The sequence below is a fragment of the Sus scrofa genome, chromosome 6 (genome assembly GCF_054392235.1).
Source record: "Sus scrofa isolate SSC_HxYL_T2T_F1_AM1 chromosome 6, Sscrofa_HxYL_maternal_Yorkshire_Landrace_v2.0, whole genome shotgun sequence".
NCBI classification, from domain to species: Eukaryota; Metazoa; Chordata; class Mammalia; order Artiodactyla; family Suidae; genus Sus; species Sus scrofa.
This window is the reverse complement of record NC_139388.1, coordinates 52,988,318-53,015,904: the sequence shown is the minus strand read 5'-3', so window position 1 is coordinate 53,015,904 and position 27,587 is coordinate 52,988,318. Positions and strand designations below refer to the sequence as shown.

Genomic DNA, 27,587 nt, shown 5'->3' with positions numbered 1-27,587 from the left:
TCTGCCCCTGTGGCCTGGCCATGGTTTGGGGGGTGGGGCACCGAAGGGTCTAGGGGACTGGAGACCAGGGGGTGTAGCAGCAGGGACCTAGGGCATTTGGGACATGTGGGAGCCAGAGGATTGGGAATAGAGGTGGCGGGAGTTCAGGGCAGGAAATAACTATGAAGATGGGGGTGGGGGGGTCAATGATGGAATGGTACCCAGAAGTCAGAGGACAGGCATGGCTCCCAGGCTGAAGGGCACCAGGAGGCCAGGGGACTCAGGTGAGCATCCGGGAGACAGGTACAGCATACATGGCTCCAAGAGCAAGGGGCGTGGAAGTAACAAGGGCTTGGGCATGAGACTCTAGGAATCCCAGGCATAGGGCACAAGAGTGCCAGGTTAATTTCAGAGTCAGGATGTATTTAGGAAGCAGAAGCGCAGCGTGCAGCATTTGGTGATCATGGGCCCAGAGGTGTCCAGGAAATTCAGGAATGCACACCAAGTAAGAGAGACCCAAAGGTGTTGGGGGTCAGGAGGGTGCACCTGTTGACCAGGTGTGCTGACATGAAAATATGAATGCATTAAGGCACTCAAATAGGACAGGTTGAGGTAGGCACAAGAAAAAAAAAGCCAGGAGGAGCCAAACACGGTAAAGGTAGGGCTAGGGCAGGCTGGAGACCTTGGGTTAGGGAGATACAGAAGGGGCACCCCGAAGGTGCCCACTCCTCCCAGGCCCAGTCTCCACCCCCACTCCAGCCACGACCCCATGGGAATCAAAGAAAGGCAAAACAAAGAAAGGATGCTGACATAGAGGATCAAGGGCGCGAAGACCACTGGTATCGCAGTGCTGCTGTTGCTGGTCCCGCTACTGGTGCTAGCCAGGCAGGGTTGGGGTGCACAGGCCACTCGGACACAGGAGGTCCTACCCCGGGGGCCCACACCAATCCCCCTTCTGGGGGGCTTGCTGCATCTAGAGTTCGGCCTCCTGGACTGTGTGCTCATGGAGGTAGCCCTGACAGTGGGTGGAGGAACAGAATTCTGGATTTGTGGAGGTGGGGCTGGGGGCTGGAATTCCTGGCCCTCTGAATGAAGTTGAGGCCTGGGACCCCATGAGTCCTAAGACAGGATGAGGGGGCTGGAGTCCTGCCTTCTGGAGAAGAAGGATAGTGTGGATGGGAAGCCAGGTCTGGAGAGGAAATGGGCAGTGGGCTGAGCCCCTGGCTCAGGGCGGAGGGGCAGGGCGCCGTCTCTTGCCTTCTGCCCAGCCCCACTTCTGGGCCCTGAGGGAGGAGGAGGAGCCTGGGGTAAGCAGTCTCATCTCCGGGGAAGGGGTGCAGAGAGGTCTGTTCTGGTTCAAGGCAAGGAGGTACTGAGGGTCCAGACGCCCAGTTCTAGGGGTGCAGGGGGTTGGGGAACTGGACTTCTAGATTTTCTTTTGGCCACGCCCATGGCACGCATAAGTTCCCAGGCCAGGGATTGAACTTTCACACAGCAGTGACCTGAGCTACAGCAGTCACAACACCAGAGCCTTAGCTGCTAGGCCACCAAAGAACTCCTGGACTTCTAGATCTTGAAGTAAGGTGGTAGGGCTGGACTCCTGGGTCTGAAGGAGAAGGGACCTGAGCGCCGGGCTTTGGGGTCTCCGTGGCAGAAGGGTCAGGAGCCCAAACCGGGCTCGTGCAGCTCTCCAGCTACTGGGGTCCCGTGGTCATGGTTTGGCTGGGCCCACACCCTGCAGTGGTGCTGTGTGGCTACGCAGCGCTGCAGGACCCATTAGCACTGAAAGCGGATGCCTTCTCCAGGTGCAGGGCCCCATCGGTCTTTGAACGTTTCACACACGGAAATGGTGAAGCCTGGGCGGTGGAAGTGTGGGCCCGGACCATGCAGTTTGGGCGATAAAGATCGGGAATGGGAAAATAGGGCAGGGCCTAAAGAAGTCAAGGTTAACAAAGTCACGGCAAGGAGAGGCTGGCCAGGGTCGGATGGCGCGGGACAGGGGTGGAGTTTCTTGTGCGCCAGTAGAAGAGCCAAAGAGTCAAAGCAAGCACTGGGTCAGGGATGGGGACCAGCAGAGGTGGGGCCAATGCATGGATAGGGCAATGCATGGCTGGGGTGGCAAAAAAAAGATCTGGAAAAGAAGCATGGTGAAGGGTTGTGAGGAATTCAGCTCCACCTTGGGCATCACCAACTCCCCAACCCTTTTCTGTCCCATCCCCAGGCATGGTGTTTTCTAAAGGGCAGCGCGGGCAGACACTGCACCATTTTGCACTTTGACCACTTAAGGAGTCTGGGTTGGGTGCTCGGATCATTGAGGTGTGTCCTGGAAGGGGCTGCCTAGCTGCCTGGTGAATTTCAAGCCACCAGTGGAATGGCCTGGTCAGAAAAGGAGAGGGACCTGTTGTGGGTGTGGCCATTGAACAAGAAAGGGCCATGGGAAGGCGTTTGGGTGGAACGAAGGCAGTTCGCCCAAGGGCTGGGTGGGGTCCTAGCCACAGCGGACCTAGCCCCATTCAACCCCGGGGGCTTCTAGACAACTAGAGTATCTAATGTTATCTGTTCCATGGTCTTTGGGAACCACCATGGCTACGAGGACTGAGTTCCTGAGGCTCCTGGACCTCCAGTAACAACTTCCACATCACGAGTTCCAGATGGGGTGAGGTGAGAGGGCCGGCCCCAATCCCTCCTCCTGGGGCCAGACCCCGAGTCCATGGACCTATTTACATGGGATCACTAGAATGGGGCAGCCTCTGCATCTTGGAAAAGAAGTTTTAGAACTCACAACATCAAAATCCTGGTCCAGCTCATAAGGAAACGAATGGTCTTGCTCAAGATCCTACCGGTTTCCCCACCCATATGTACACTTCCCCCTCCCTCCTGGACTGGCTCCAGGCCTACATCACCAGATCTTCCGAAACTCTGCAGAGCTTCGAGTTTTCATCTCTCAATAAGTCCAGTGGCAGGGGCAGTCACAGCAGCCAGGGAGCTCCACGATTTCACTGACTGCTTCCTGGATCAGGTGGATAAGGTACAGGATTCTGCTGCCTTCAATTCTAACCCTGCTGCCCACCAGCAGGCACCTAACACACGGCAGGACCTGTTTCCTCTACCTACAGGAACGGGAGCCAGAGTGCCATTTCTGGCAGGAGACACTGGTGATGACGAACCATAACCTCTTCTTTGGCAGCCCTGAGAGCACACGCAGCCCCCTGCGCCAATCCCTCCTCATTCTGCTCAAGCAGGTCTGTGAGCTGGAGAGCCAGGGATGAAGGGGCTAGGATTTGGGGATGGCTGGGGGCTGGGCACAGGATGCTGTGGTAGGTTGAATGCACATTCCAAGCCTCCAGGACCGTGATTACCTGCCCTACACCTGCGCCGTGCTGCTGCTGGAGCTGCGGTGTGCCCTCACTCGTGACGTCCACCCGCACAGCCACCTCCTGCCCAAGTTGCCCACCGAGCCCGGGGATGCTGCACGAGGGCCGGGGACAGCCTACTAATAGTGACAAGCAAGCCTGAGTGTTTACAGTGGACACGTAGCTCTGGGAGCAAGAAAGAAGGCCCACCTGCTGCTGGCTTCTAAATGGGATCTTCGGTGGACGGATGGCAGGCGGTTGCTTGCTACATTTCCAGGCATCCTTTGTACACCCTCCAGGGCACCTTCATGATGCCTCTGCCTGTGCAGGATCCCACCCAATTCAAGGATCCAGACCGCTTCAACCCCACCAACTTTCCAAACAAGGGCGTGTTTCAGAGCAAAAATGCATTGATGCCATTTGCACCAGGTCTGGGCTGGGCAGGAAGGGGACCTGCCTGGATGGGCCCTGGTGTGCATGGGTTCCTCACTCATAACCCCACGTCCCCAGGAAAGCAGCTATGCCTGGCCCGATCAGCAATCTTCCTTACCTCCATTCTGCAGCGGTTCTGCCTGTTCCCAGTGGGGAGCCCCGCCAGCCTCTACCTCACCCCACAGCACTCTGGCCTGGCCTTCCAGCTCTGGCTGGTGGCCTGCTGAAGTCAGACTCAGCCACCCTCTGCTCACCGGCTCTCAGACCTCCTTACCCCCTCTGGTCAATAAAAGCCCTGAGTTGCAGGTGGAGGAATCTTCGTACCCAGAGGGAGTGAGAAAGTCAGGTGTGTGCAGCTGAGGTAAACTTTTATTTCTTGGCTGACAACTTTCACGCCCATGCTCCTCCCAGCACCTTTCATCCTGCCCAAGCAGTGGCAGCCTAGTCCAAAAGGTGCCATGGCCAAAGGGGTTGGGGAGTCACTTCACATTCCAGGCTGGAGGAGTAGGGGGCTTGGGGATACTCCCCCCATAAACCTTTGCCAGCAAGAGGCCATGACTCACCCCAACCTCAAATCCTGCATCCTGGTGGGAGGTGGCAGTGCCTCCTTCCAGCTCTCCAAACCTGAGAGGGGGAATGACCAAACAGGGCAGGACACAGGGGCCCAGCTCCAGTAACGGCAGCCCCCAGCACTGGCCTCTGCCCGGGTCACAACCCCAGTCCCCATCCCAGGGCAGGAGAGGTCTCTCCTCCTCCTTGGTCCTCAGCGTTGGACGGAGCCCTCCACACCAGGCAGGACAGAGGCAAAGTCAGAAGCAGAGGCGGTGGCGGGGAAGGAGCAGGCACTGAGACTGGTGGGCTGCTGGCCTGGCAGCACCAGGGCCCAGGGCTCTCTGAAGTCAGGGCAAGCCGGCTGTCCATGCAGCTCTGGGGCTGGCCACTAGGTGGGCGTAGTTGGCTGCGATACAGGTACTTGGACACCTTTCTGTCCTGCTGCTGGGGGTGAGACAGGTGATTGAGTCATCAGGGAAGGGACAAGAAGGTCAAAGAACCCTGGGAAAATGGGGAGAGCACCAGGAAGAAATGGGGCTCATGCTGGGGGTAACAAGAGAGTGAACTACCTAGAGAAGGTAGGCAAAGAGGGAGGAATGAGTGGCAGGATTCAGTGACCCCAGTGGGGCGGCTTGAGGGCTAGGGAGGACTTGAGGGAGGGGACACCATTTGGGAAGCAAGTACCTAGCTGATACTTGTCTTTGGCTGCTGCTCTCTCCTTGGCGTCAAAATACCAGACAGTGATGGCATACCTGGGGACCAGAGCAGCCCCAAGGGGTGGTTAGGGATCACTTTTCTTCAATTCCAGCCACCATATCCACCCTTCTGAGCCCGGCTGCTCCCATGCAGGCGCCCTCACAGCACTTCATCACTTCCTAGTCACTCCAGGGATCTGACAAGCCTTTGTTGGCACAAGGGCGAGCGCCTGGGCACATCCTCAGAAGTATGGACCTTACCTGGTGGCATAGGCTGGTTTCACCTCATGGGGGTTCCGCCGATCAGACCAGAAAATGAGCAGCCGGTCAAAGAGTGGCTCGATGTTGGCTACCACAGGCCGGCCCTCTGGGAATATCTGCAGCAGGCCGCCATGCACCTGAGAGCATTCGAGAACGAGGCAGGAGGCCCGTTAGTCCTGCCTAGAGCCGCCCTGTCCCCCTACACTGCCGGCCTCCAGGAGCCCACCAGGGGGCAGAGTAGCTGCACACGCCACTCCCTCCCTCCCACCACTCAGGCTCTTAAAATGACAGCCCAGAGTCCGCGTCACCATGGAGATGGGCAGGAAGCTACTGAAGACTACAGGATATGGGGTGGGAGAAGCTTTCATTAGGCTGGGGGCTGGGCAGACAGCCCCATTTCCCAAAGAGGGGAGAACGGCTACCACACAGTCAGCTGGAGAGGAGGTCCACTTCCCAGGAAGAGCTACTGGGCAGATTACAGCGCCCCCCCCCGCGGGTTGAAAAAATAAATAAGACAATGCTAGAAGCTGAGCTGGGAGTGAAAAATGAAATGGATGCAGGCCACCCCAACAGCGACCCCCTACCTTGACGTCCCAGTTCTGATTCAGGTAATAGATACAGGTGATGCAGCGCCCATCGCCGTGGGGATTGTCAACGTGTCTCACGTACCCCAGCCCGTTGCCTGGGTAACATGCCACCATGGCCTGGCAGAGACATGGAGGTGGGTTTACTGAGGCTGGTAGGCAGGGACTTTGGGGGAAGCAGCGATTACCTCCTCTTTTGCACCCCTCCCTGTCCCTCATCTCTCTGACACAAGTGTCCTGGGCAGCTCCCAGGGTTTCAGCACCCAGACTTCTTTTTCAGCCAAGCCCCATGCACCAGAAACCCCAGCTCCTAGGCCTCAAAAAGCCTACTCCCCACACACATGCCCAGAACCTGGCAATGAGATGCGGCTCAATGAGTAACGGAAGATTTGGTTTCTTTTCCTTTTTTGGGCCGCACCTGTGGCAACATACGAAAGTTCCCAGGCAAGGGGTCGAATCAGAGCTGTAGCTGGCAGTCTACGCTCAGGATCCAAGCTGTGTCTGCGACCTACACCACCACTCACAGAAACACTAGACCCCCAACCCAGAGGCCAGGGATTGAACCCATATCCTCAAGGATACCAGTGAGATTCGTTTCTGCTGTGCCGCAATGGGAACTCCCTGAAGGTTTTCTTTCTTAAATATAGTCCAACCCCATCTTAGATACCTCAGAGGAATAAAACCAATTTAAGTATTTTCTGGTGTGCAAAGCTGTGCCCTCACAGCCCCACACCAGATCTCTCCCTGAGCTGCAGAGTTGGAATCTCCCGGGACAATGATGCCCACGCCTACCCCAGAGATTCTGATGTACTTGCTCTTAGGTACAGCCTAGAACTTTTAAGGTTCCCCACGTAATTTTTTTTTGCTTTTTAGGGCCACGGGTATGGCAGTTCCCAGGCTAGGGGATGAATCAGAGCTGTAGTTGCCCGCTACAACCCGGCCACATGGGATCCAAGCTGTGTCTACAACCTAACACAGGATCTTTAACCCATTGAGAAGGCCAAGGATTGAACCCGCGTCCTCATGGATACTAGCTGGGTTTTGTTACTGCTGAGCCACAATGGGAACTCCTCCCAAGTAATTCTAGTGTGCAGCAATGCTGAGAACCACTGTCCCTAGCTACAAATACCTGCTAAATAAATCATCTGTCTCCAGCACATGCGAACAGGTAGCAAACCCAGAATGTGACTAGAACCTCAGATCTAATCCCAACTTCAAGGATAACCTGCCTAGCTGCCTTCTCAACACCCGAATGGGCCTCAACTGCCTCATCTGCAAAATGGGACTAATAAACACCTTCTATTTACAGCAGTAGCATGAACCCAAGAACTCTGGAGGTTCCTGACCCCCAGATCGAACAGTGAGGATTCCTTTCAGATGCTGGCTTATGTGTGTACAGCTCTAGTCACGGGGCTATCACCCCCCCTCTCTTGGCCCCAGCCAGCACTGTGTGTGCACAGGCCCACGCCTAGCCACTCTGGACCTGTTTCTCATCAGGAAGCTGACAAAATGGTGGATGTGGTGTGAGGGAAAGGGCCCAGGCGCTCCTGCGACCTAACTCCTGGCTTCAAGTCTGTGCTGCCAAATGAGCTGATACTGGGGAGGTGACATGACTTCTCTGCCTCAGCTTCTTCATCCGAGAAATGGAATTAACAACTACTTCGCAGGTGGCTGAATAAGACATAAATGACTGGGAAAGGACCCAACATGGTGCCTGACACATGACAGAAAGTCAAAGCACAGGGTGAAATGATGTTGAGAAAGGTCCCTGTCCTACCCTCTGCCCACAGCCACTGGGAGGGCTGGACAAGGCAAAGCGCATCAACCCCTCGACCCACACCAATGCCAGGCCAGACTCTGCTGGCTCCTGCCCCCCTCGAGTGCTCAGCTACACCTGAGGTAAACACTCCCGGTGCTTGGTGCATCTGCTGCCAACACACGAGGATTGCCAGGCATTCCATGGCAGGCCAGGTGGACTCAAGCCCTCAGCCTCCTCCCAACTTACTACTCCCTGGGGCTCAGCCCAGCATGGATGCTCCACTGCTCTGTACTAAACACGTGGCAGCTGGTCCACCACAGCACCTGCCTTGGGCGAGAGGCCAGGAGGCTGCTATATGGTCTGGCCAACCAGGAGGAGCCACACCTCTCTTTCAGCACCAGGGCAAGACGTTGGCCCCCACAGGTCCCGGATTCCAAAGACACCACCTCTGCGCTGCTCACTCCCTGCAGATGGGTCAGCGCTCTGAGCAACCACTTCAATGGGAGAAAAGAACACAGCTGTGGCGGGAATCAGTGAGTCACTGATGAGGGATGGGCAAGCCCTCCCCAGTTACACTCCAAGCAGAGATTGTGCTGGGTTTGCTCCAGGATGGGGTGGGCAAAGGGGTCCAGTACTGCAATTTCTTCCCCCACAACCCATCCCCACACAGCAGCCAAAGACTCCAGCTCACCACTCCACCACTGCTCAGATCCCCTCAAGTTCCTCACTGCACCCCAGGAAGATACAAATTCCTGGCCAGGACTCCAAGGCCTCCTGACTTCCTGACCAGGTCAAGCTCATCCCCAAGGCCTCTGCGCCTGCCTGGAACACACTTCCACAGGTCCCTCTTTGTTATTCGGGTGTCAGAACAAGGCTACCTTCAGTACTCTAGCTGATGGCACCTGGGCTGGTTCTCCGTTTCATCCCTCTCAATGTAAAATTAGCACAGGTACTTGTTTACCTGGTACTAACCCCTAGGGCCAGGCCTGTCTCTCTAGTACCAGGAAGGTAGCTGCTGACTGGAAGCGCTCTTCTGGGTCATGAGATGGGAGGGGGTGCGCGCACGCAGAGGTAGGCTAGGTTCAGAAACAGGCCCTTTAAGGCCCCATTCTCCCCCCCACAAACACTTACCTGTGGCAAGGGGGGGTGGGGGCCAGCCCCAGAGAAACATCTACCTCCTGCCCTGGTTCCTTACCCTCCCATCTCAGGGAAGGGGCAGCTGGGATCAAGGTGCCAAAAGCCCCACGAAGCACATGCACGACACACACACCTCCAAGTCAGAACCCCAGGACTACTGAGCCAACAACAGCAGGCTCCGCCTCCAACTGCTCTTAAAAGGGGCCTCCTGGGTCCCCTATGGCAGTCCTTGGTGCCAGTGGGAGTTCAATTCCCTCCCACCCACAAGTCAACTGAGCAGAGGAACTAGGGAGAAGAAAAGAAGGCAGAACACTGGAGCTCAACTCAGGAAAGGCCCGAGAGGCAGGTTGTCACTGACCAGTCACACTGGTTATCTGAGCCCCGACTACGGCCACCCAGCTCAGCACCCCACACTGCCTTAACTCCAGAGCCTGGGGAGGGAGCGCAGATGTTGCCCTTTGAAGGTGGGGAAGCCTGAAGTTGCTGTCTCATTGGGGCAGGGGTGGGTCAGAGAGGAACTTCAGTGATTGGGTTGGCTCCTCCCCTCCCTTTCTCAGTCCAGCCGGGCTTGTTCTTACCTCCCAGGGCTAAAAAAGTCTCAACCCCCACCGCCTCCACCTCCTCGGGGCCCCGTTCCCAGTCACATCCAAGGCACCAATGCAAAGACATCAGCACCCTCTCCTCTCCCCTCCTATAAGGGCCACAGACGGACTACCTGGGGACAATCTGGTTTTCTAATCCTATAGATGAGCAAAATGAGGCTCAGAGAAGTATCCTGCCCCTGGCCACTCAGCTCTTGCGGTCTCCCCACAACCTCTCCCCAGCAATGGTAAGCGCCCCTGGGGAGAAGGTGCTGCATACCCTGGCACAGGGAGATTCCCACCCATCTCTCCTGCCCTGGGAGGGGCTGCCTCTGGCTCTCCAGCTATCATGTAACAGGACAGAGAGGGGAAACAGGACAAGTTCCAGCTGGGGTGGGGAGGATACTGGCCTCGGGCCCCGGGGGGAGCCCTGGTCCCTGAGCTGGGAGGGAAACACACAGAGGCAGAAACAGAGATGGGATCTGAGGAAGGAGAGAGGGGACATCAGGAACACAGCCTCATGCCTGCAGGGCAGAACACCGTTTGTGCCATCAGCCAGGCATCACTGGTGTTGTGCAGTGGGCACTCCCTACAGGGCCTTCTCCATACACCACCAAAGCTTGGACTCAAGGCCAGGGTCCTCACACCCCCTCCACGGAGAGAATTAATTTGTCAGCAAACCAAAAAGGCTCTGTGGACCACTGTCATGTGCAGGGCTCCTGACTCCAGGTTCCTGAACGGGCAGCCGGAAGCCCAGATCACCGCCCATACACTCCAATCAAATAAGCATTTTTCTTAAGACAGGGTCTGTGGCTTTGGCAGATTCTCAAAAAGGCCCAGGTTCCAAAAAAAGATTAACTACTACTCTTAAACAGGAAAAAAGGGCCAAGAGACACAAAGGCAGAGGATCAAGAAGACAGACCAGAGCCAGACATAGATGAAGTGATGGACAGACAGCAAAACGGAGAGAATGGAGGACAGGGACTAGGTCGAGGAGGGATGGGAAAGATGGGGACACAGCCGCCCCCGAGCCCAAGGAAGTCGCCCCTAATGCAAATGCATAGTGTCCGGCATACAGTGCACAATGCAGCCCAGCCCCAGGTACAGGGGGCAGTGCCTCCTCCCTCAGCCTGGCATGGGCCTCACCACTGCCACCCTCCCCCACTTCCCCTACTGGTTCTCCTACCCAGGAGCCAAAATGGACCGACCAGAGATAGACAGTGGACAGGACAGATTAGACAGACAGGAACGGATAAAAAAATAAGAGAACAAGGAAAACTAAAGACAGAGACAGACAGACACATGCAGACAAACAGAGGCAGAAACCTGGGCCTGTCTACACTGACCATTCTTGGTCTAGGAGCGATGAACAGAGAGCAGGGGGCTTGAATCCCACCATGGCCCAAGCACAGGTGTGGGGCTCTGAATGTCAGCACCTCTCCTCAGATTCTTCAAGAGGATACCTGGCAAGGTCAAGAACCGCTATGACTACAGGTCAAACCCATGGTTTACAGGCGCACAAACTAAGGCCCACAGGAAGCGAGGGTCCAAAGTGAACTCAGACAGCCCCCACACTAGAGCTGCCTAAACCCCCGTGTGACTCCACAAGCCTGTCTCCAAGACGACTGGTGCTCAGAGCACCAGACCTCCAACAAGTGCAGGGTGGCCGCCCCCCTCCCCGCCCCCCCACCAAGCCTCACCTTGGTGCGCCCGTTGATGACGTAGCTGCCCAGCCTCCCAGCACAGTGGCGGATTACAGCATCCACGTGGGCCATAAGAGCACCAATGCTTCGGCAGCCGGGCTCATGGCCTTCCACCCAGGCAATCTGGTCCCCACGGATGCTGCGTGGCGGGATAGCCCGCTGGCTCACTAGCTGCCCGTCACGCAGGCGCCCGCCCCGCTTCAGGGCCTCCACCTCGGCCAGCACACGGCCACCTAGTGCCGCCCCCAGGAAACTGTCCTTGACGCAGATGCCATAGTACCGCATGCAGGGCACAATATAGTCCAGGGCCAGGCGCTCCGGTGCAGCGGGCAGCACCTCCTCCCTCAGCCCAGCACTGGGCTCACCACTGCCACTGCTGCAGCCCTCCCCCTCGGCCTCAGCCTCCTGGTTCTCCTGCCTGGCCCAGGGCCGTTTGCTGGGTGCGGGGGCATCCCCACCACCCTCTGCCCATTTCCGTTTGGGGGCCTCAGGCCGGGCGCCCTGGGCTGCCAGCCGCTGGCACCCCTTGGTGACCAGTGCCGCAGCACCCTCACTCTGCAGCGGCCGCAGCTCGCCGCCATCCTGCCCACCGAAGCCCTCCCGCAGGGGGCTGGCTGTGGTGGAAGTAGCTGTGGCTCTGGGGGTCCCACTTCCCGCCGAGGCCTCACCAGGCGCTCCTGGACAGTGGTAGGAGGACAGCAGGGGACAGGGCAGGTAACTCTCCACCCCCATCCTGGCCCGGTTAGGCTCCAACGGTTCTGACACGGAACCAGGCAACTGAGGGAGAGCCTGACTCAGGGGCTGCGGCTGGCACGGGCTGTCCATGGCAGCAGTGTCTTCATCCCCCGGGCATGGAGGGCACGGCCCAGGCCCATGGTGCCACCCTCCTCCACCTCCTCCTCCTCCACTTGATGCAGCCGGGGGCCAGGGCAGCTGGGCCTGGCGTGGGGCAGGATGAGGCAGGGCAGGTGACAGAAACTTTTCTCGTGCCCTGGGGGTGCTCGCTGGTCCCCAAATCCTCTGATGTCCCTAGGGGCTTGGGAAGAGAACTGTCACGATGGCTGGAGAGAGAAAAAGAAAAAGGAATGTGAGAAGAGCTACAGGCAAGCGGGCTGGGGGAAGTGGTGAGGAATGGCAGGGGCAGTAGAGGAGAAGACAGGCTAAGCTAGGAAGACCCCCAAAACCGGAGGCCACATGGGGAAAGACTGGGAACTAGGAGGGAATCACCAAGAGACAAGGAGTAATGAGGGGCAGCTGGAGGAGTGACCAGTAGATGACCCAAAGACAGAGGACAGCGCTGGGAGTGGTGGGAGAAAGCATCCCCAGAAGGACACAGACCCACACACAGAAAAGGAGGAAGGGACGCGAAGTAGAAAAGGATGGAGAAGTGGGAAGCAGTCGAGTTAAAAACAGACAGAGAGGAATTGGGGGGGGGGTCTACCTGGAAGACACAGAGGGAATGAGGGGATCCCAGACAGGGGCATCTGGACGGCGCAGAGACAAAAAAAACACACCGGAGAAGCTAGGAGGGTGAGCCTGAGACAGCCGGACAGAACGGGCAGGAGGGGTCGACCTGAGCCGAACCGGAGGAAGCCCGCTGGGGGCTGACACACACCCAGACGGAAGGGAGTCGTGGGAGCAGGGTCCACAGCGACAGAGGGCAGGGTGGAGGAGGGTTCTCACACACACACACAGCGACAGGACGATGGGAAAAAAGCGCCCCCCTCCCAAGTCCCTTCGGTGTGGGCGCTGGGGCCCCCGTGGGGCGCAGCAGGCGACGGAGGCAAGGCCCAGGGACCGCCTGGACCCCGTGCCCCCACCTCTCCCCTCCCCCTCGCCCTCCGCCCGCCGCGCGCTCCCCCCTACTCCCCCCGAACAGCCGGCGTTCAACGTACCCGGCGCGCGTTCCCTCCCCCCACGCCCCACCCCCACCCTCCCCACCCCAGGGTCGCCATGCTCCGCCACGGCGTGCCCGGCGTGCGCCCCCACACCGCGTCCGGCTCGCGACGCACCCCGGCTCGAACGCCTTCCCTGCCCCGCTCGTTTCCCTCCCCGCGTTCTCCTCACCCAGCTTTTTCCTCCGGCCCCGGCGCCGCCGTTTGTGCCAGCCGCCCTGCGCCGCACAGCGCGCCATACCCCGCCCCCACCACCCGCGACGCTCCGCCCCCGCCTCGCCCGGTGAGCACGTGACCGCGTCTGAGCGGAGGAGACGGGGCTTGCGCAGGCGCGAGCCTCGCAGGGCGGGGCGAGGAAGTTTAGAACACCCGCCTCCCTCGAGAAAGGGGAAACGGGTCCATCTCCGACGCAGGGCTTATTTGCACTCTCCGCTCCGCCCCTTTTGCGCGAGAAGAAGAACGCTGTTAGGCAGGGCTAGAACCGTTGGGGTCGGCCAAGCGAGTGGGAGGGGTATGTAAATGAGACTATTTACATAAACAGGCCCACCCCCTCAGAGCCGCGAGCGCTGAGTAGCGGAGGTCCGGGAGCGGCATGTAAATGATTGACATTATTTACATGGACAGCTCCGCCTTCTCACGGCCCAAGAATAGGAATGAGATATGGAGAAATGTCTACGCAATTAGTTGGGAAATGTATGTCAATTTGCACGACAGTAATTTACCTAAGGACTTTTTATAACGGCGAAGAAAAGAGCAGACGTCCTTGAGAAAAGGGAGAGAAGACTAGAAGGGATATGCAAGTGTATCCTGACCCCTCTGCCCTGCCCCATCGGGACAACTGAGTGGAGTCAGAATCAAACAGTCTAGGAAAGCTGCTCAGAGAAGACATTTGCATGACAGCCTCGAGTCTTTTGAACGTTCTGGACGACCAGGCCTCCAGTGAGGGTGGTTAAGGCCAACCTGGGGATGGGAGAGCAGTTGGGAGTGTCCTCAGCAGGCTGCACCTGTCCCTGGCAGAGCACGTGCGGGTGTCAGCAGTTCACCTGGACATAAAAGGTAACACACTGAGCTCAAATATCAACAGGGGGCAGGGTTATCCCAAAGCGCACACAGTCTCCAGGAACGCAAAGGGCTCATGGCCACACACAGGTGTATCAAAGGAGCCAAATTCACACCAAAACACACAAAGACCTCAGGGGCACACCAACAGTCACACCAAATAGACTGCCTCAGACTTTCAGGCATCAGACATGCAGAGCCATCACACCCAGCCCAGACCCAGGGCCCACCCACAGGCCTGAGTTCTCATTCGCTGACCTCCGGGTCCCAACCAACACCAGCCTGGTGGACACAATCACCAAGGACACAGAGTATTCACAAGCAACAATGTCACACACGCAAGCAGCATACATTCCTACAGAACCCATCGCACCCATCACAGAGGGGCGTCAGTGTCACACATCTGGGCAAACTCCCTCCATGACAGACACCCGAGTGCCATGGAGTCATGGTGGACTCCATCCCCCACCATGTCTAACACCAAGACATGGTCCCCAGACACCATCAGGGACCTCTTCTGCCTCCCCTTCCTCCCCACCACCCCAAAATGATAGAGGCCATGATACAGGTGTAAACAATGCTTTATGGGGGTTGGGGGTGGGGACGGGACAGGCCTCCAGGTAATAAATAACACGTACTCGCAATGGCAAGGGCCAGGGAAGCTGAGGCCAAATGGCCCTGGTCTCAGGCTTTGGGAAGGCTTCGAGTATGGTTAGGGGTGGTTTGGGGGGACAGGGGCAGCCAAGACAGAGGAAGCAGCAGCAGGTATGGATTCCCCCTCCCCCTCGTGGCTCAGTCCTGCCCCTCAGCCAGGCCCCACCAGGCCAGGGAAGGGGGCAGGTGGCAGGGCAGCTTCTCCGGGGCCAGGGCAGGTAAGGGGCTCGGCCTCCCAGGGCCTGGTCTGGGCCCCAGCCGGAAGGACAGCGCTGGTCCTGGAGAACAGGTGAGCTGAAAGAAAAGTGTGCCAGTGAACTGGAGGGACCCTGAGTCTGTCCAGCTGGTGTCTCTGTCTCATCTCTGGGTATCTTCCTGCCTTCGCGTCTGTGCCCATCTGCCCATACTCTCCTCTTTCTCCCAAAGTTTCCACATTGTCTGACTATTTCTGTTACTCGTCTGCTAGTCATTTGGGGCTCTATGTCTGAGGGCACAAGGAGCTTCCTGTTGATTTGCCTCAGGGAGCTGTCTCCTGTAGAGGGGGCATCTCAGTGTCTAACTGTTGTGTCCCTACCTTTGTACCTGTGTCCTTCTGTGTTCCTGGATTGCCCCGGCTCTAGGCCTCATCCCTGTGTTTTCCAAACTGAGGGGACACATTTGGTTAGCCGTCCTTGCTTTGTGCTGATCTGCAGATAGCATTACCTGGGAGCTTCCAGAAATCCCCCAGTCACTTCAGAATCTCTGGGGTAAGCCTCAGGCATCAGTAGCTTTTATTTGTTTGTTTGTTTGTTTATCTTTTTAGGGCCACACCTGTGGCATATGGAAGTTCCCAGGCTAGGGGTCGAATCGGAACTGCAGCCACAGCAACACCAGATCTGAGCCGCATCTGCGACCTACGCTGCAGCTCGTGGCAATGCTGGATCCTTAACCCACTGAGCAAGGCCAGGGATTGAACCAGCATCCTCATGGATACTAGTCAGGTCCTTAACGGCTGAGCCACAGTGGGAATTCCTCAGGCATCAGTAGTTTTAAAGTTCTCCAGGTGATCCAGTGTGCAAAACTGAGTTAGTGGGTTGGAAAATGAGTCTGGTGGACCCTGAGCAATTTTTGGTTTTTTTCTTTCTAGGGCCACACCCGCAGCATATGGAAGTTCCCAGGCTAGGCATTGAATTGGAGCTGCAGCTGCTGGGCTACACCACAGCCACAGCAACTCCAGATCCCAGCCGCATCTGCAACCTGTACCACAGCTCAGGGCAGTGCCAGATCCTTAACCCACTAAGCCACGACAGGGATCGAACCCTCATCCTCATGGATACTAGTTGGGTCTGTTACCACTGAGCCACAATAGGAACTCCTTTTGAGCAATTTTTCATTGAAAATATCAGAGTACTTCATATGTAATAAGAATGTTGCTCCGGCAGATAAGCAATAAGATCCTGCTGCACAGCACAAGGAACTCTAGTCACTTATGATGGAACATGTTGGAGGATAATGTGAGAAAAAGAATATATATGTGTGTGTGTGTGATTGGGTCACTATGCTGTACAGTAGAAATTGACAGAACACTGGAAACCAACTACAATGGAAAAAATAAAAATTATTTAAAATAAAAAAAAAAAAAGAATGTCGGTCCATAGAGATAAAGAGCAGATGAGGAAGGGCCAGAAGCTGGGGGAAAGGAGAGTGAATGCTAAATGGATGTGGGGTTTCCTTTTAGGGTGATGAAAATGTTTTGAAACTAGACAGAGGGAGTGGTTGCATAACCTTGTGAGCATACTAAATGCCACTGAAGTTTTACACTTTAAAATGGCTAAATTTATCTTATATGAATTTCACCTCAATTTCAAGAAAAAGCATATTAGTATGAGGAAGACGTGTTTTAGTTTTATGCGTGTGTGACTGTGTTAGATCAACATGTGTAAGTGCGTCTCCTCCTGCAGATCGCAGTCAACCAAGTTTGAAAATGCACTGTCTTCTTATGTTTGATTTACTGAGGGGCAGACCCTGAAACAGACTCAAACCTAAGCCCTGGGGTGAAGAGTACATACCCATCCATTTACCTAGCCCATAGGTTTTTAAATGGATAAGAAGAAAAATAATAGGGGAGTTCCCGTTGTGGCTCAGTGGTTAACGAATCCGACTAGGAACCGTGAGGTTGCGGGTTCCATCCCTGGCCTTGCTTAGTGGGTTAAGGATCCAGTGTTGCCGTGAGCTGGGGTGTAGGTCGCAGACGCAGCTTGGATCCTACGTTGCTGTGGCTCTGGCGTAGGCCGGCAGCAATAGCTCCGACTCGACCCCTACCCTGGGAACCTCCATATGCCGCAGGAGCAGCCCAAGAAATGGCAAAAAGCCAAAAAAAAAAAAAAAAGAAAGAAAAATAATAAACAGCTCTCGTTTATCAAGTCTTAGTTTACTGACTGTCAGGCCCTGTTCTAGGCACTTTACATGAATTAGCTTCATTAAGCTTCTCAACAGCCACAAGGTAGGTCCTATGATCAGCACCATTTACAGACGAGGAAACCAAGCCCCAGAGAGGTTAACTACTTTGCCTGGAGTCACACAGCGATGAAGTGACAGAGTTGGAGTACAAAGGCAGGCAGCCCAGCTCTGGAGTCCATGACCTCAGATGGGGCAGACAAACATCATACAAATAATAGCAATCACACCACAGCCACAGCAACTGGGTACAGAGCTGGATGCTTTCAAAAGGAGGGGCAGTTGTGAGATGGCCCATCTAGAGGGAGCGACTCCATTTAGGAAGCCAATAAATGTTCCCTGCAGGAAGAATCACTGTAGCAGAGACTTAGTGATGGATGGGAGTTGCACTTTTTTTTTTTTCTTTTCTTTTCTTCTTATGGTGGTGGTACCTGTGGCATACAGAAGTTCCCGAGCTAGGGGTTGAATCGGAGCTACAGTGCCGGCCTACGCCATAACCATGGGAACACTGGATCCAAACCACATCTGAGACCCACACCGCTTGTGGCAACACCGGATCCTTAAACCACTAAGCGAGTCCAGGGATCGAACCTGCATCCTCATGGATACTACGTCGGGTTCTTCACCTGAGGAGCCACAATGGGAACTCCATGAACGGGATTTGGAAGCATAGCAGATGCAAAGGTCTGGAAGGAAGAAAGCTCCGCCCAAAGAGCTCACTCTTGGCTGCTTTCTCTCAAATTCCATCTCCGTTCATCAGGAAGTTATGTTGGCTCTGCTTTCAAAGTACATACATCCAAAGTCTAACAGCTTTGCTCCGGGGCCATCCTGGAGAAGCCCAGGGCTGGGAGCGGGGCGGGGTAGGGAAGGTGGGCCTGAAGCACAGAGATGAGAATTACCAAGACACGCACACCACGCCCCGTCAGAGAGGTGGGGACGTAAGGATCTGTCAAGCCTAACAAGGAGTTTGGACTAAGCATCGGGGAACAAGCAAGGCTTCCTAGAGGAGGGGGAGGAAGTTACCAGGAAACAGAGGAAAGAGCGGTGTTCCTGGCAGAGGGACGAGCATGAGCAAAGACCCAGAGAAACAGAAAGAACTTCAGTCCGGCCTCAGTGGCCTGAGAGGTGGGGAGATGTGTGAGTTGAGGCCGATGAGGCTGGCACCCTGCAGAGGGTCAAACTCAGGATCAAGGCTGAGGCACTTGAGCCACGTCCCACGGACCCTGGGAGCCACGGTGGGTTTCAACAGGGGAGGGGCAGGAACAGATGTGTGCTTTAGAAAGACCTAACGACCACATCGAGGGGGACACACCTCAGACTGCCTGGAGACAGAGGTCAGGAAGGATACACGCCTGTCCACTTCTCAACCCCTCCTCTGCCCCACCTTGACTGTCTCTCACCTTGACTTTGCAGCAGCCTCCCCACTGGTCTCCTGGCAGCTACTCATGCCCCTCACGGTCTCTCCTCTGTGCGGCCAGAAGGGCCTTCTCTGCTCAGAGTTCCCCTGTGGTTCCCATGTCACCCAGGGTATAAGCCAGCATCCTCGCCGTGGCCCACAAGGCCCTAACTCATCTGCTTCCCCCACCCCAACCTCATTTCCTGCTCACCAACCCCCCAACACACACACACCACACACACACTCACTCACTCCAGCCATGCTGGCCTCCTTGGACTCCCCCACCCAGGCAGGCACAACCCTACCTCAGGGCCTTTGCACTGGCTGTTCTCGCTGCTTAGAACACTCTTCTTTTTTTTTTTTTTTTTTTTTTTTTGTCTTATCTAGGCCCGCAACCAAGGCATATGGAGGTTTCCAGGCTAGGGGTCTAATTGGAGCGGTAGCTGCCAGCCTACACCAGAGCCACGGCAACACCAGATTCGAGCCGTGTCTGCGACCTATACCACAGCTCATGGCAACACCGGATCCTCGATCCACTGAGCAAGGCCAGGGACTGAACCTGCAACCTCGTCGTTCCTAGCTGGATTCGTTAACCACTGCGCCACGAGGGGAACTCTTCTTTCCCTCGGTCCCCACATGACCCCCTCCCTCCCCTCCTGCAGGTCTTCCCCTCACCATCCTGTTAACACTCCACTCTCCCCCCACTGTCCAGCTTACTTATGTATCTTGTTTGCTGCCCATCTCCTTCACAAAGGCAGGGATTTTTGTCTGTTTTACCCACTGCTGTATCCCCAGTGCCATGAACAGGGCCTGGTGCAACAAACATTGGGTGAATTATGACGGGAGGGTCAGAGATCCAGGGTGGAGAGTGGCAGTGGGACTGAAGGGACGGGTGGATCCTGCGGCTGGGAAGATGGCTCCTTTAACTCAAGTGTTCTTGCATCTTTCATCCTCACTGTGTCTCCTGTCATCTCTCTTTGTGTCTCTGCCTCTGCTTCATGCCCCTCTTTGCCAGGAGACCACCCCTGCAGTCCCCAAGTCCCCAGCATCGCACCTGGCTCCACAGGACTCAGCAGCCACAGGGCTGAGGGGCCACAGCCTGGGCACTCCGAGGCTGCCGCAGCTGGCGAAGGGAGGCGTCACCGTACTGGATGCCAGAGCCCATCCGCTCGGGGTCAAGCTCACCTGGGGAGAGGGGCGAGGTCAGGCCTGATCCCTTGGAGACCTCTGAGCCCTGCCCTCTGCTCCCACTCCAGTCAATGGGGGGGGCCTCACCTGAGTCGATCTTGTTCAGAATGGTGCGGGCACACTTCAGGAACGCCTCCTCCACGTTCTCACCCGTGAGAGCACTAGTTTCCAGGAACATCAGCTCTGGGGGGTTGGGGGGCAGACACTTGGAAGATCAGGGCTTCAGTCAGTCCCTGTCCCCTTCCACTCCACCTCTGACCTGCTGCCTCTCATTCTGTTCCTCAAACATTCCACTTTAGCCCTCACCCTGGGCCTCCTGACAGGCTGTTCCAGTGCCTCTCTTCCCAGGTACCCACCAAGCTCTCCCTTCAGAACTCAGCTCACATCTCCTCCTCCAGGCAGTCCTCCTGACCTCTCAGGATGGGTCAGGTGCCTGCTCTGGGCTCCCTCGGCTCCCTGTGCTTCCCCCTTCCTGGCCCTTACCTCTCTGGGCTGTCACTATCTGGAAATGTTCTGTCTCCCCCACCTCCCCACACTGGACTGTGAGCCCAGGAGAGCTGGGCCCAGGGCTGTCCTCATCCCTGTGTCTCTGTCACTATCTAGCAGGCCCCCCACAGTCCAGTCATCAGCCACATGACAAGGCTTCACAGTAAGTTGAGAGCCAGGATTCAAACCTACGTCCTTTTTTTTTGGCTGTGCCTTTGGCACGCGAAAGTTTCCAGGCCAGGGATCAAACCTGCACCACAGCAATGACAACGCTGAACCCTTAACATGCTGAGTCACCAGGCAACTCCTAGACCTACATCTTTCTAATGGCGAACCCTCTAAAGCTGCACATTGCAAATTGGAGGAACACGGACAGACCCTAAGCCAGCAGGCTTTGGCCAACACCCATGAGTTAATTCTTGCAGACCTTTTTTTTTTTTTTTTTTTTTTAATATTCACTAGTTTGTCTTATTGTTTAGATCCCATATATAAGTGATACCAAATAGTATGTCTTTCTCTGTCTGACCTGTTTCACTTAGAATAATACGCTCCAAGTCCATCCATGTTGTCGCAAACGGCAAAATTCCATTCTTTTATGTGGCTGAGTAGTATTCCATTGTGTGGGTGTGTGACTGTATATATATGTATATATACTCATTCTTTATCCATTTATCTGTTGATGGACACTTCACTTACTCCTAAAGCTTGGCTATTGCAAATAAATGCTATGAACACCAGGGTGCATGTATGTTTTCAAATGAGTGCTTTTGTTTTTTTCTGGATATATACCCAGGAATGGAATTGCTGGATCATACAGTAATTCTATTTTCAGTTTTTTGAGAAACCGCCAAACTGTTGCCCACAGTGGCTACACCAAATTTACCTTCCCACCAACAGTGTACGAGGGTTCCCTTTGCTCCACCTCCTTGCCAACATTTGTTCTATGATGACAGCATGCCTGCATACTTTCAATGTGGCTAACAGTCTTATTCACAAAATGTGCCGGTCCCCTAGGGCCACTGGAGTTTGCAATCTCCACCTTATACCCATACCCCACAATGGTCACAACCTTCTCTCTTTCTTTGCTTTTTAGGGCCGCACCCAAGGCATATGGAGGTTCCCAGCCTAGGGGTCGAATCAGAGCTGTAGCCACCAGCCTACACCACAGCCACAGCAATGCAGGATCCAAGCCGAATCTGCAACCTACCCCACAGCGCACAGCAGCACTAGATCCTTTACCCACTGAGCAAGGCCAGGGATGGAACCTGCATCCTGCTAGATGCTAGTCAGATTTGTTAACCGCTGAGCCACGACAGGAACGTTGGTCAAAACCTTCTTACCAGCCAACATTAATCAAGTACCCATCCATCCGGGCACAACTTGAGGGCTCCCTAGGGACCACCTCCCTTAACCATCAGGCACGATGAGGCAACATTCTGATTGCCGCTTTCCAAATGGGGAAACTGAGGACCAGCATGGTCATACAGCTCGCACGTGGCAACCCTCAGATTTGAACCCAGACCTCTAATCAAATCTCCACGTTCTCCTGCTAGGCAGAGCCTCGGAAGCCAGGAGCCTGCGGGGCCCTGGACCTGCCCCCGGTCCTCAGCTGACCCCCTCCTCCGCTGGCCCCCCGCACGGCCCTCACCGTTCTCCTGGGCAAAGCGGGAGGCCTCTAGGAACGTGACCTCTCGCTCCGGGTCCAGGTCCTTCTTGTTGCCACAGAGAATGACCACGATGTTGGGACTGGCCAGCGTGCGGGCGTCCGTCAGCCAGGCAGCCAGCGAGTTGTAAGTCTCCCGGCTGTGGAGAAGCGAGCGAGGAGGGAGGCGGGCTCGGGATGGGGGCAGCCCAGGCCCCACCCCGCCCGCCAGGCACCCACCTGGTGATGTCGTACACCAGCAGGGCTCCGGCCGCCCCTCGGTAATAACTCCGCGTCACCGACCTGTGGGGCCAGGGGGACCCAGTCACCCCCGAGGCTGGGGTCTGCCCCAAGACTGCCCCCCTCTGCGGAGAGAGACTGGTGGTTCGGCGGCCCCTCGTCCCTGCTGACCCATCCCCTAAGCCTGGCCGGGGTCTGGTCTCACCCCACCTTCTCCCGCTGGGCGTTTCCCTCACTTAGCTGCCCGCCTCTGGCTGAGCCTCTCTTTTCTGTTTTTTGGCCACCCCGCGGCATAGGGAGACCCCTGGTCAGGGATCACATCCAAGCCGAAGTCGCAACCTAACCTCCAGCTACGGCAACACCAGATCCTTAACCCACTGAGTAAGGCCAGGGATGGAACCCACATCCTCGTGGATCCTCGGACTAATTTAGGCTGCACCACAGTGGGAACGCCTCTCTCTCCCTTTCTGAGTGTCTGTAGCTCTCTCTCAAGTCTCCCTTTCTGTTCTAGGCATCCTGTCAACCTCGAGCCCTCGCCCCACCCCAAGCACCTCCTTCTCTCCAGGCCTTGTTCCCTGGGATAGGTTCGTTCCTCCAGCCGCAGGGGTCTACCCCTCATAGTCTCCGCAGGGTCAGGTGTCCCTCCCGAGCGCTCTCACCCTTCATTCATTATGCTGCTTTCTCAATCTTTTTCTGTGTCTCTGCCTTCCTCTCTCCCAGACCCCTTCTTTCTCTGACCCCATGTACCTGCTCCTCACCATCTCTTTCTCCCTCCCTCTACCTTGCCTGCCCTCTCTGTGTGTCCTTGCTCTTATCACATGCTCTGCACGCCTCTCTCCCTCCCCTCCCCTCCCATCTCTCCCAAGGAGCCCAGCCCACCTACCGAAACCGCTCCTGGCCGGCTGTGTCCCAAATCTGTAGCTTCACAGTCTTCCCACCCACGTTGACCACCCGAGATCCAAACTCCACGCCGATTGTGTGGTTGGAGTCCTGTTTGACTGGGAGTGGGAGGGAGAAAAGAGACAGTGCAGGGGCTCAGAGGATTCCCTGCCCTCCAAGACCTCCCCAGCCCCTATGAACCCATCCTCTCTCATTGCTGGGGTGACTGAGGCTCAAGGAGGGCCTAGCAAAGCACATACACCAAGGTGAGGACCAGGTAGCCAGCACTGGCATTGCACCTATGGCCAGTCCTGCCACCTACCCACCCCAACAGCTGCCTACTTTGCCCACACCGTGCCCATGCCCGCAGTTTAGTGTTCCAGGACCACCCCCAGGAACTCACACTTATTCTCAATGAACTGATGAAGGAGACATGACTTGCCAGTACCCGCACTGCCAATCACCAGGAATTTGAAGAGGAAGTCTGAGTGGATGGAGCCAAATTCAAGGAAACCCATGTGGAGAGAAAGATAGACATGAAAAAATGGAAACCAAGAGAGCATCACAATTACAGGGAGAGCAACAGACACAGGCAGATATAGAACAATGGGTAACAAAGCAGTAAGAGATAATTCTTACACAGTGCTTCCCGCATACCAGGAACCCTTCTACAAGTCTTTACTTACATCAAGACCTCAACTTAATCCTCGGCAAAACTCTATGAGGAAGTTGTACTAATAATCACCCCTGTAACCAGATGAGGAATCTAAAGCCAGAAAGGTTACTGACTTGCCCAAGATCCCACTGCTAGGTAGAGCTGGCAAGGTAGAGCTAGGATTCGAACCCGGGCCAACTGGCTCCAGAGTCCAAAATCTCAGCTATTACACTGTTAAAGCCTTTTTTTTTTTTCCTTTTTTGTCTTTTTAGGGACACACCTGCAGCATATGGAAGTCCCCAGGCTAGCGGTCTAATCAGAGCTGCAGCTGCTGGCCACAGCCACAGCCACAGCCACAGCCACCTGGGATTTGAGCTGCATCTGCAACCTACACCACAGCTTGTGGCAACACCAGGTCCTTAACTTACTGAGTGAGGCCAGGGATCAAACCAGCATCCTCATGGATATTAGTCGGGATCTTAACACTCTGAGCCACAGCGGGAACTCCTGCTAAAGCCTCTTGAAAACCACTTTATCAGACTCAGCCTCCCCTCGCTGCACCCCATGATTTCATCTCCTATCACTTTCTTATTCATTCACTCCACTCTTGCCACTGGCCTTCAGTCTACTCCCTGAAGAGACGAGCTGGTTCTTACCTCAAGGACTTGTTCCTTCTGCTTTTCTCTGTTGAATGAATGCAGCTCCCTCTGACTCCCACACCAGAGTTCTCTCTACCATATTCTGTTCTCCCACGTCCTACCCATCCTTCTGGATTTTCCAACGCTCAGGATCTCCTTCCCGTTCTCTGCCCAAGGCCCCTATTCTCAAGTCCCACCCCTTGCCACTAGCCCCACCCCCTAGCTCAAGGACAGCTCACCCCCAACCACATTCCAGACACCTCGCAGAACATCCTTTCACAGTCCTTCCAGGCCTTCAAGATTGATTCTTGTTATTCAGTCAGCCCCGCCCCATTCACTCAGGCCCCGCCCCGACACATTAAGGCCCACCCATTTCCTCAAGACCTCCACGATCTATCGCGACTGGGTTCCCCAAACCTCGCCCCACGTCTATTTCGCCCACACACCAGACGCTCAGGCTCCGCCCAAACCTATTAAGCTCAGCCTCAGATTCACTAAACCCCTCCCAGCATCCACTAGGCCCTGCCCCATACAACCAGACCCCGCCCCCCTGGTAATACAAAGCCCCGCCCCATACCCACAGGCCGCATCTCCCTGGGCCCAGACCCCAGACTCCCGCTTCCGCCCACCACCCTCACCGTAGGTCTCAGCCATGACTCGGTCGCGGCCGCTTAGGGCCGCAAAATGGCGACGCGGCCGCTCCTGGTCCTCGGTTGGCAGCCGCTCCACTCGGTCTGCAGCCCCGGCTCCTTCCTACTCCCGGGGCCGGCGCCGTCGCTTCCGCCTCCACCCCCCTCCGGCGCGACCCGCTAAGGCTGCGGGATACCAGGCCACGCTTCCCGAAGACAGGGATTGGCGGATTCGGCGGGCAAGGGGCGGGACAAAAGGCGCAGAATGGCGGGGCGAGAGAGGCGGGACGTAAAGGGGCGGGACCAGGGCGAGCGATTGGCGGCGTCAGTGGGAAGGGGTGGTGCAGAGTTGCTCCGTGGAGCAGAGAAATGGCTTCGGTCAGGAGACCAGGAGCAGACCTGAGATTCCAGATTGGGTAGAAGCTGACTTGGGGGCGGGGATACGGATGCAAAGAAAGGGGCAGGGTTAAGATTGACAGAGCCTGGAAGAGGTGCCGATCTCGAGCTTGGGAGTACTGATCTCAAAGGCAGAAGGATGAAAACTGGGATGGTTCTTACTCCTACCTCCTTTGACCAACAATCTTCCAAAAAAACATATGCCCCGCGATTACTTCCTCATTGCCCGATTGGCTCATTCCCAATAGTTCACTAGTTCTCTTACTGGTCAAGAGAGGACACTACAATTCCCTAATTTGTCTGTTTAGGTTATTCCGTCTTATTTGCCTGTGATATCTAAGCTGAGGAGCCTACCTCTGGTACCCAGCTTGGAGCTAAGAGCTTTTAGTCCGTGAAACTCTGCCTAGCAACCACTGACATTACTACATTCCGTGGGTTGACTGGCTAGATTCAGAAACCTGGAGAAACATTTCCTTTCTAGGTCCCTACCACAAAGACCACAGAGACCCAATAGTTGGCATTTGGCTGATGTATTTGCATAAAGCCGGCGAGAAACAACTGCAGAGACAGCAGTAGACTGAGCTTATTGGCAGTAGAAATCCCATTTCTGAAAAACAAAAAAGGGAAACAGTGGGGGGAAAAACAGCAGTCACACCACAAAGGATCTAATGGTTTTAGCAAATGTTGCAGCTGTAGACGCCAGGTTTGTCCACCCAAGTGCTATGCAAATTAGCCTAGGGCCCTCTAATCTTTGCACCTCTTAACTGGACTAGGACTTAGACATCACTCACCATTTAACAGATTAGAAAAGGCAGGGAGGAGTTCATTTGTGGCACAGTGGGTTAAGGATCTGTTGTTGTCACTGCAGCAGCTTGGGTGGCTGCTTTGGCGGGGGCTTGATCCCTGGCCAGGGAACTTCGGAAGGAAGGAAGCAAAGAGGGAAGGAGGGAAGGAGTGAGGGAGGGAGGGAGGGAGGGAGGGAGGAAGGAAGGAAGGAAAGGCAGGGAATTGTCCCAGCTCATAGATAGGCTGCACTTTTGCCCATCATCACAACCCAAGGGTCCAGATCCCTGTTAGCCTCCAGGACACTCACATCTGTCTTCACAACGATTTTGCCAGGTTTCAGGGTCTGGTTTTCACGTACAACGCTACTGGGGAAATAGCCTAGGCGTGCAGCAAAGTCTCCATAGTAATCTCCCTGAACCTGGGGAAGAGGAGGGAAAAGCCAAGTGCCTGGGAAGATTCATTCCTGCTGAAGACCTCTGCACGCTCTTCTCTCTGATCTCTACTTGGCTGGTTCCATCCTTGTCATTCCAATTTTAGTTAAAAAGTCACCTGCTTGAAGGTCCTTCCTGACCACCCCATGTGAATTAGTCAGCCAGTCACTTTATATTACTTCTCAGAGCAGCACACATTTTCTGGTATTTTTGATGGCTTGTCTCTTTCCATTAAAACAAAAGGGTCATTCTTTGATGTAGCTTTAGTGTCTAATAAAACAGTTTGACACTACAGTAAGGGCCCTAAGAACTGCTAAAGAAAGTAAAATTATACTAGATCACAATAGCCCCCCCCCAAAAAAAGTCTGTTTCAGTGCACTTCCTCAAATTTTCCCTTTAGGTGGAAACTTAGGGTGCACTCCCACCCCGGCCACGTGCCCTTCCCGCCTGGTCTCCCAAGACTCACGCTGCCTCCCCAGAAGAGCCGCCCTCGGCCCTTCAGCTTGGAGAAGACATACACGACTTGACCCCTGTGTATGGTCAGGAAACGGCAGTCGGGGGCCACGTAGTCCTGAACAGCCACAGCCATGGAGATGGGGTCTAGGGAAGGATCAGAAAGGAAGGACAGCACCCTCTACGGGCTGGCAACCCCAGCCCCCAATACCCCCAACCCTTAAGTCTTACGGCTGCATTCCTCATCGGCACACAGCTTCCGGTCTGCCAGCCTGGGCATGGGGCGACCCCCAACACTAGGCCTCGGGAAGGTGGACAGCAAGATGACGGCAAGAAACACCGAGAACCGAGCCATCGTGGCCTCCGAGGGAGAGTGACCAAGGGAGAGCGGGGTCGGAGGTTTCCTCTTGCCCTCCCTCCCTCTCCAGAGAGAGGCACAAGGAAACCTGTGTTCTCGGGCTTGTCCCCGCCTTAAACCAGTCCCAAATTTCACCCAGCCCACCTAGAGGCTGCTACCCCGCCAGGACCATTTCAAGGACAGGGCGAGGGTTGCCAGCACAGGGAAACGGCCAGATAGGCCCAGGGCAGCCCAATCTAAGTGACAGCCACCCCCCCTCAAAAGAGAGGTCCACACAGGCAGACTAAGACGTTCAATTCCATCTTTTTTCTTTTTTTTTAAGAGTTGGCT

At 55.6% G+C, this 27,587-nt stretch overlaps 3 protein-coding genes and 1 pseudogene across 16 annotated transcripts; 1 reads left to right on the top strand and 3 right to left on the bottom strand.

Moving 5' to 3' along the window:
- The first annotated feature begins 220 nt into the window (after positions 1 to 220).
- On the top strand, positions 221 to 4,441 carry LOC146402374 (cytochrome P450 2F2-like; annotated as a pseudogene).
- Positions 4,116 to 13,175, bottom strand: EGLN2 (egl-9 family hypoxia inducible factor 2). 8 transcript variants are annotated; one of them, XM_084961083.1, is made up of 6 exons: positions 13,049 to 13,175; positions 11,034 to 12,097; positions 5,857 to 5,976; positions 5,273 to 5,409; positions 5,001 to 5,068; positions 4,116 to 4,760 (listed from the first exon to the last, which is right to left on the bottom strand). In XM_084961083.1, exons 2-6 carry the CDS (start codon positions 11,859 to 11,861, stop codon positions 4,705 to 4,707), a joined length of 1,209 nt encoding a protein of 402 aa, XP_084817209.1. In that variant the 5' UTR covers positions 11,862 to 12,097; positions 13,049 to 13,175; the 3' UTR covers positions 4,116 to 4,704. The 8 variants fall into 8 exon arrangements, with proteins under 8 accessions (XP_084817209.1, XP_084817213.1, XP_013844042.3 ...); XM_084961087.1 differs by having other exon boundaries at positions 4,116 to 4,757; XM_013988588.3 differs by having other exon boundaries at positions 13,104 to 13,175.
- A 473-nt stretch (positions 13,176 to 13,648) lies between these two features.
- On the bottom strand, positions 13,649 to 24,964 carry RAB4B (RAB4B, member RAS oncogene family). Of its 4 annotated transcripts, none has more exons than XM_021094408.2 (8): positions 24,843 to 24,964; positions 23,315 to 23,395; positions 22,916 to 23,030; positions 22,033 to 22,095; positions 21,799 to 21,953; positions 19,752 to 19,847; positions 19,531 to 19,661; positions 13,649 to 13,974 (listed from the first exon to the last, which is right to left on the bottom strand). In XM_021094408.2, exons 1-7 carry the CDS (start codon positions 24,856 to 24,858, stop codon positions 19,546 to 19,548), a joined length of 642 nt encoding a protein of 213 aa, XP_020950067.1. In that variant the 5' UTR covers positions 24,859 to 24,964; the 3' UTR covers positions 13,649 to 13,974; positions 19,531 to 19,545. The 4 variants fall into 4 exon arrangements, with proteins under 4 accessions (XP_020950067.1, XP_084817247.1, XP_003481903.1 ...); XM_003481855.5 differs by lacking the exon at positions 13,649 to 13,974 and adding an exon at positions 14,554 to 14,938; XM_084961121.1 differs by lacking the exon at positions 24,843 to 24,964 and having other exon boundaries at positions 23,315 to 23,489.
- A 628-nt stretch (positions 24,965 to 25,592) lies between these two features.
- Positions 25,593 to 27,278, bottom strand: MIA (MIA SH3 domain containing). 4 transcript variants are annotated; one of them, XM_084961122.1, is made up of 5 exons: positions 27,131 to 27,278; positions 26,913 to 27,046; positions 26,323 to 26,433; positions 26,021 to 26,144; positions 25,593 to 25,836 (listed from the first exon to the last, which is right to left on the bottom strand). In XM_084961122.1, exons 1-5 carry the CDS (start codon positions 27,252 to 27,254, stop codon positions 25,715 to 25,717), a joined length of 615 nt encoding a protein of 204 aa, XP_084817248.1. In that variant the 5' UTR covers positions 27,255 to 27,278; the 3' UTR covers positions 25,593 to 25,714. The 4 variants fall into 4 exon arrangements, with proteins under 4 accessions (XP_084817248.1, XP_084817250.1, XP_084817249.1 ...); XM_084961124.1 differs by lacking the exon at positions 26,021 to 26,144 and having other exon boundaries at positions 25,744 to 25,836; XM_084961123.1 differs by lacking the exon at positions 25,593 to 25,836 and having other exon boundaries at positions 25,893 to 26,144.
- Between the last annotated feature and the right edge of the window lie 309 nt (positions 27,279 to 27,587).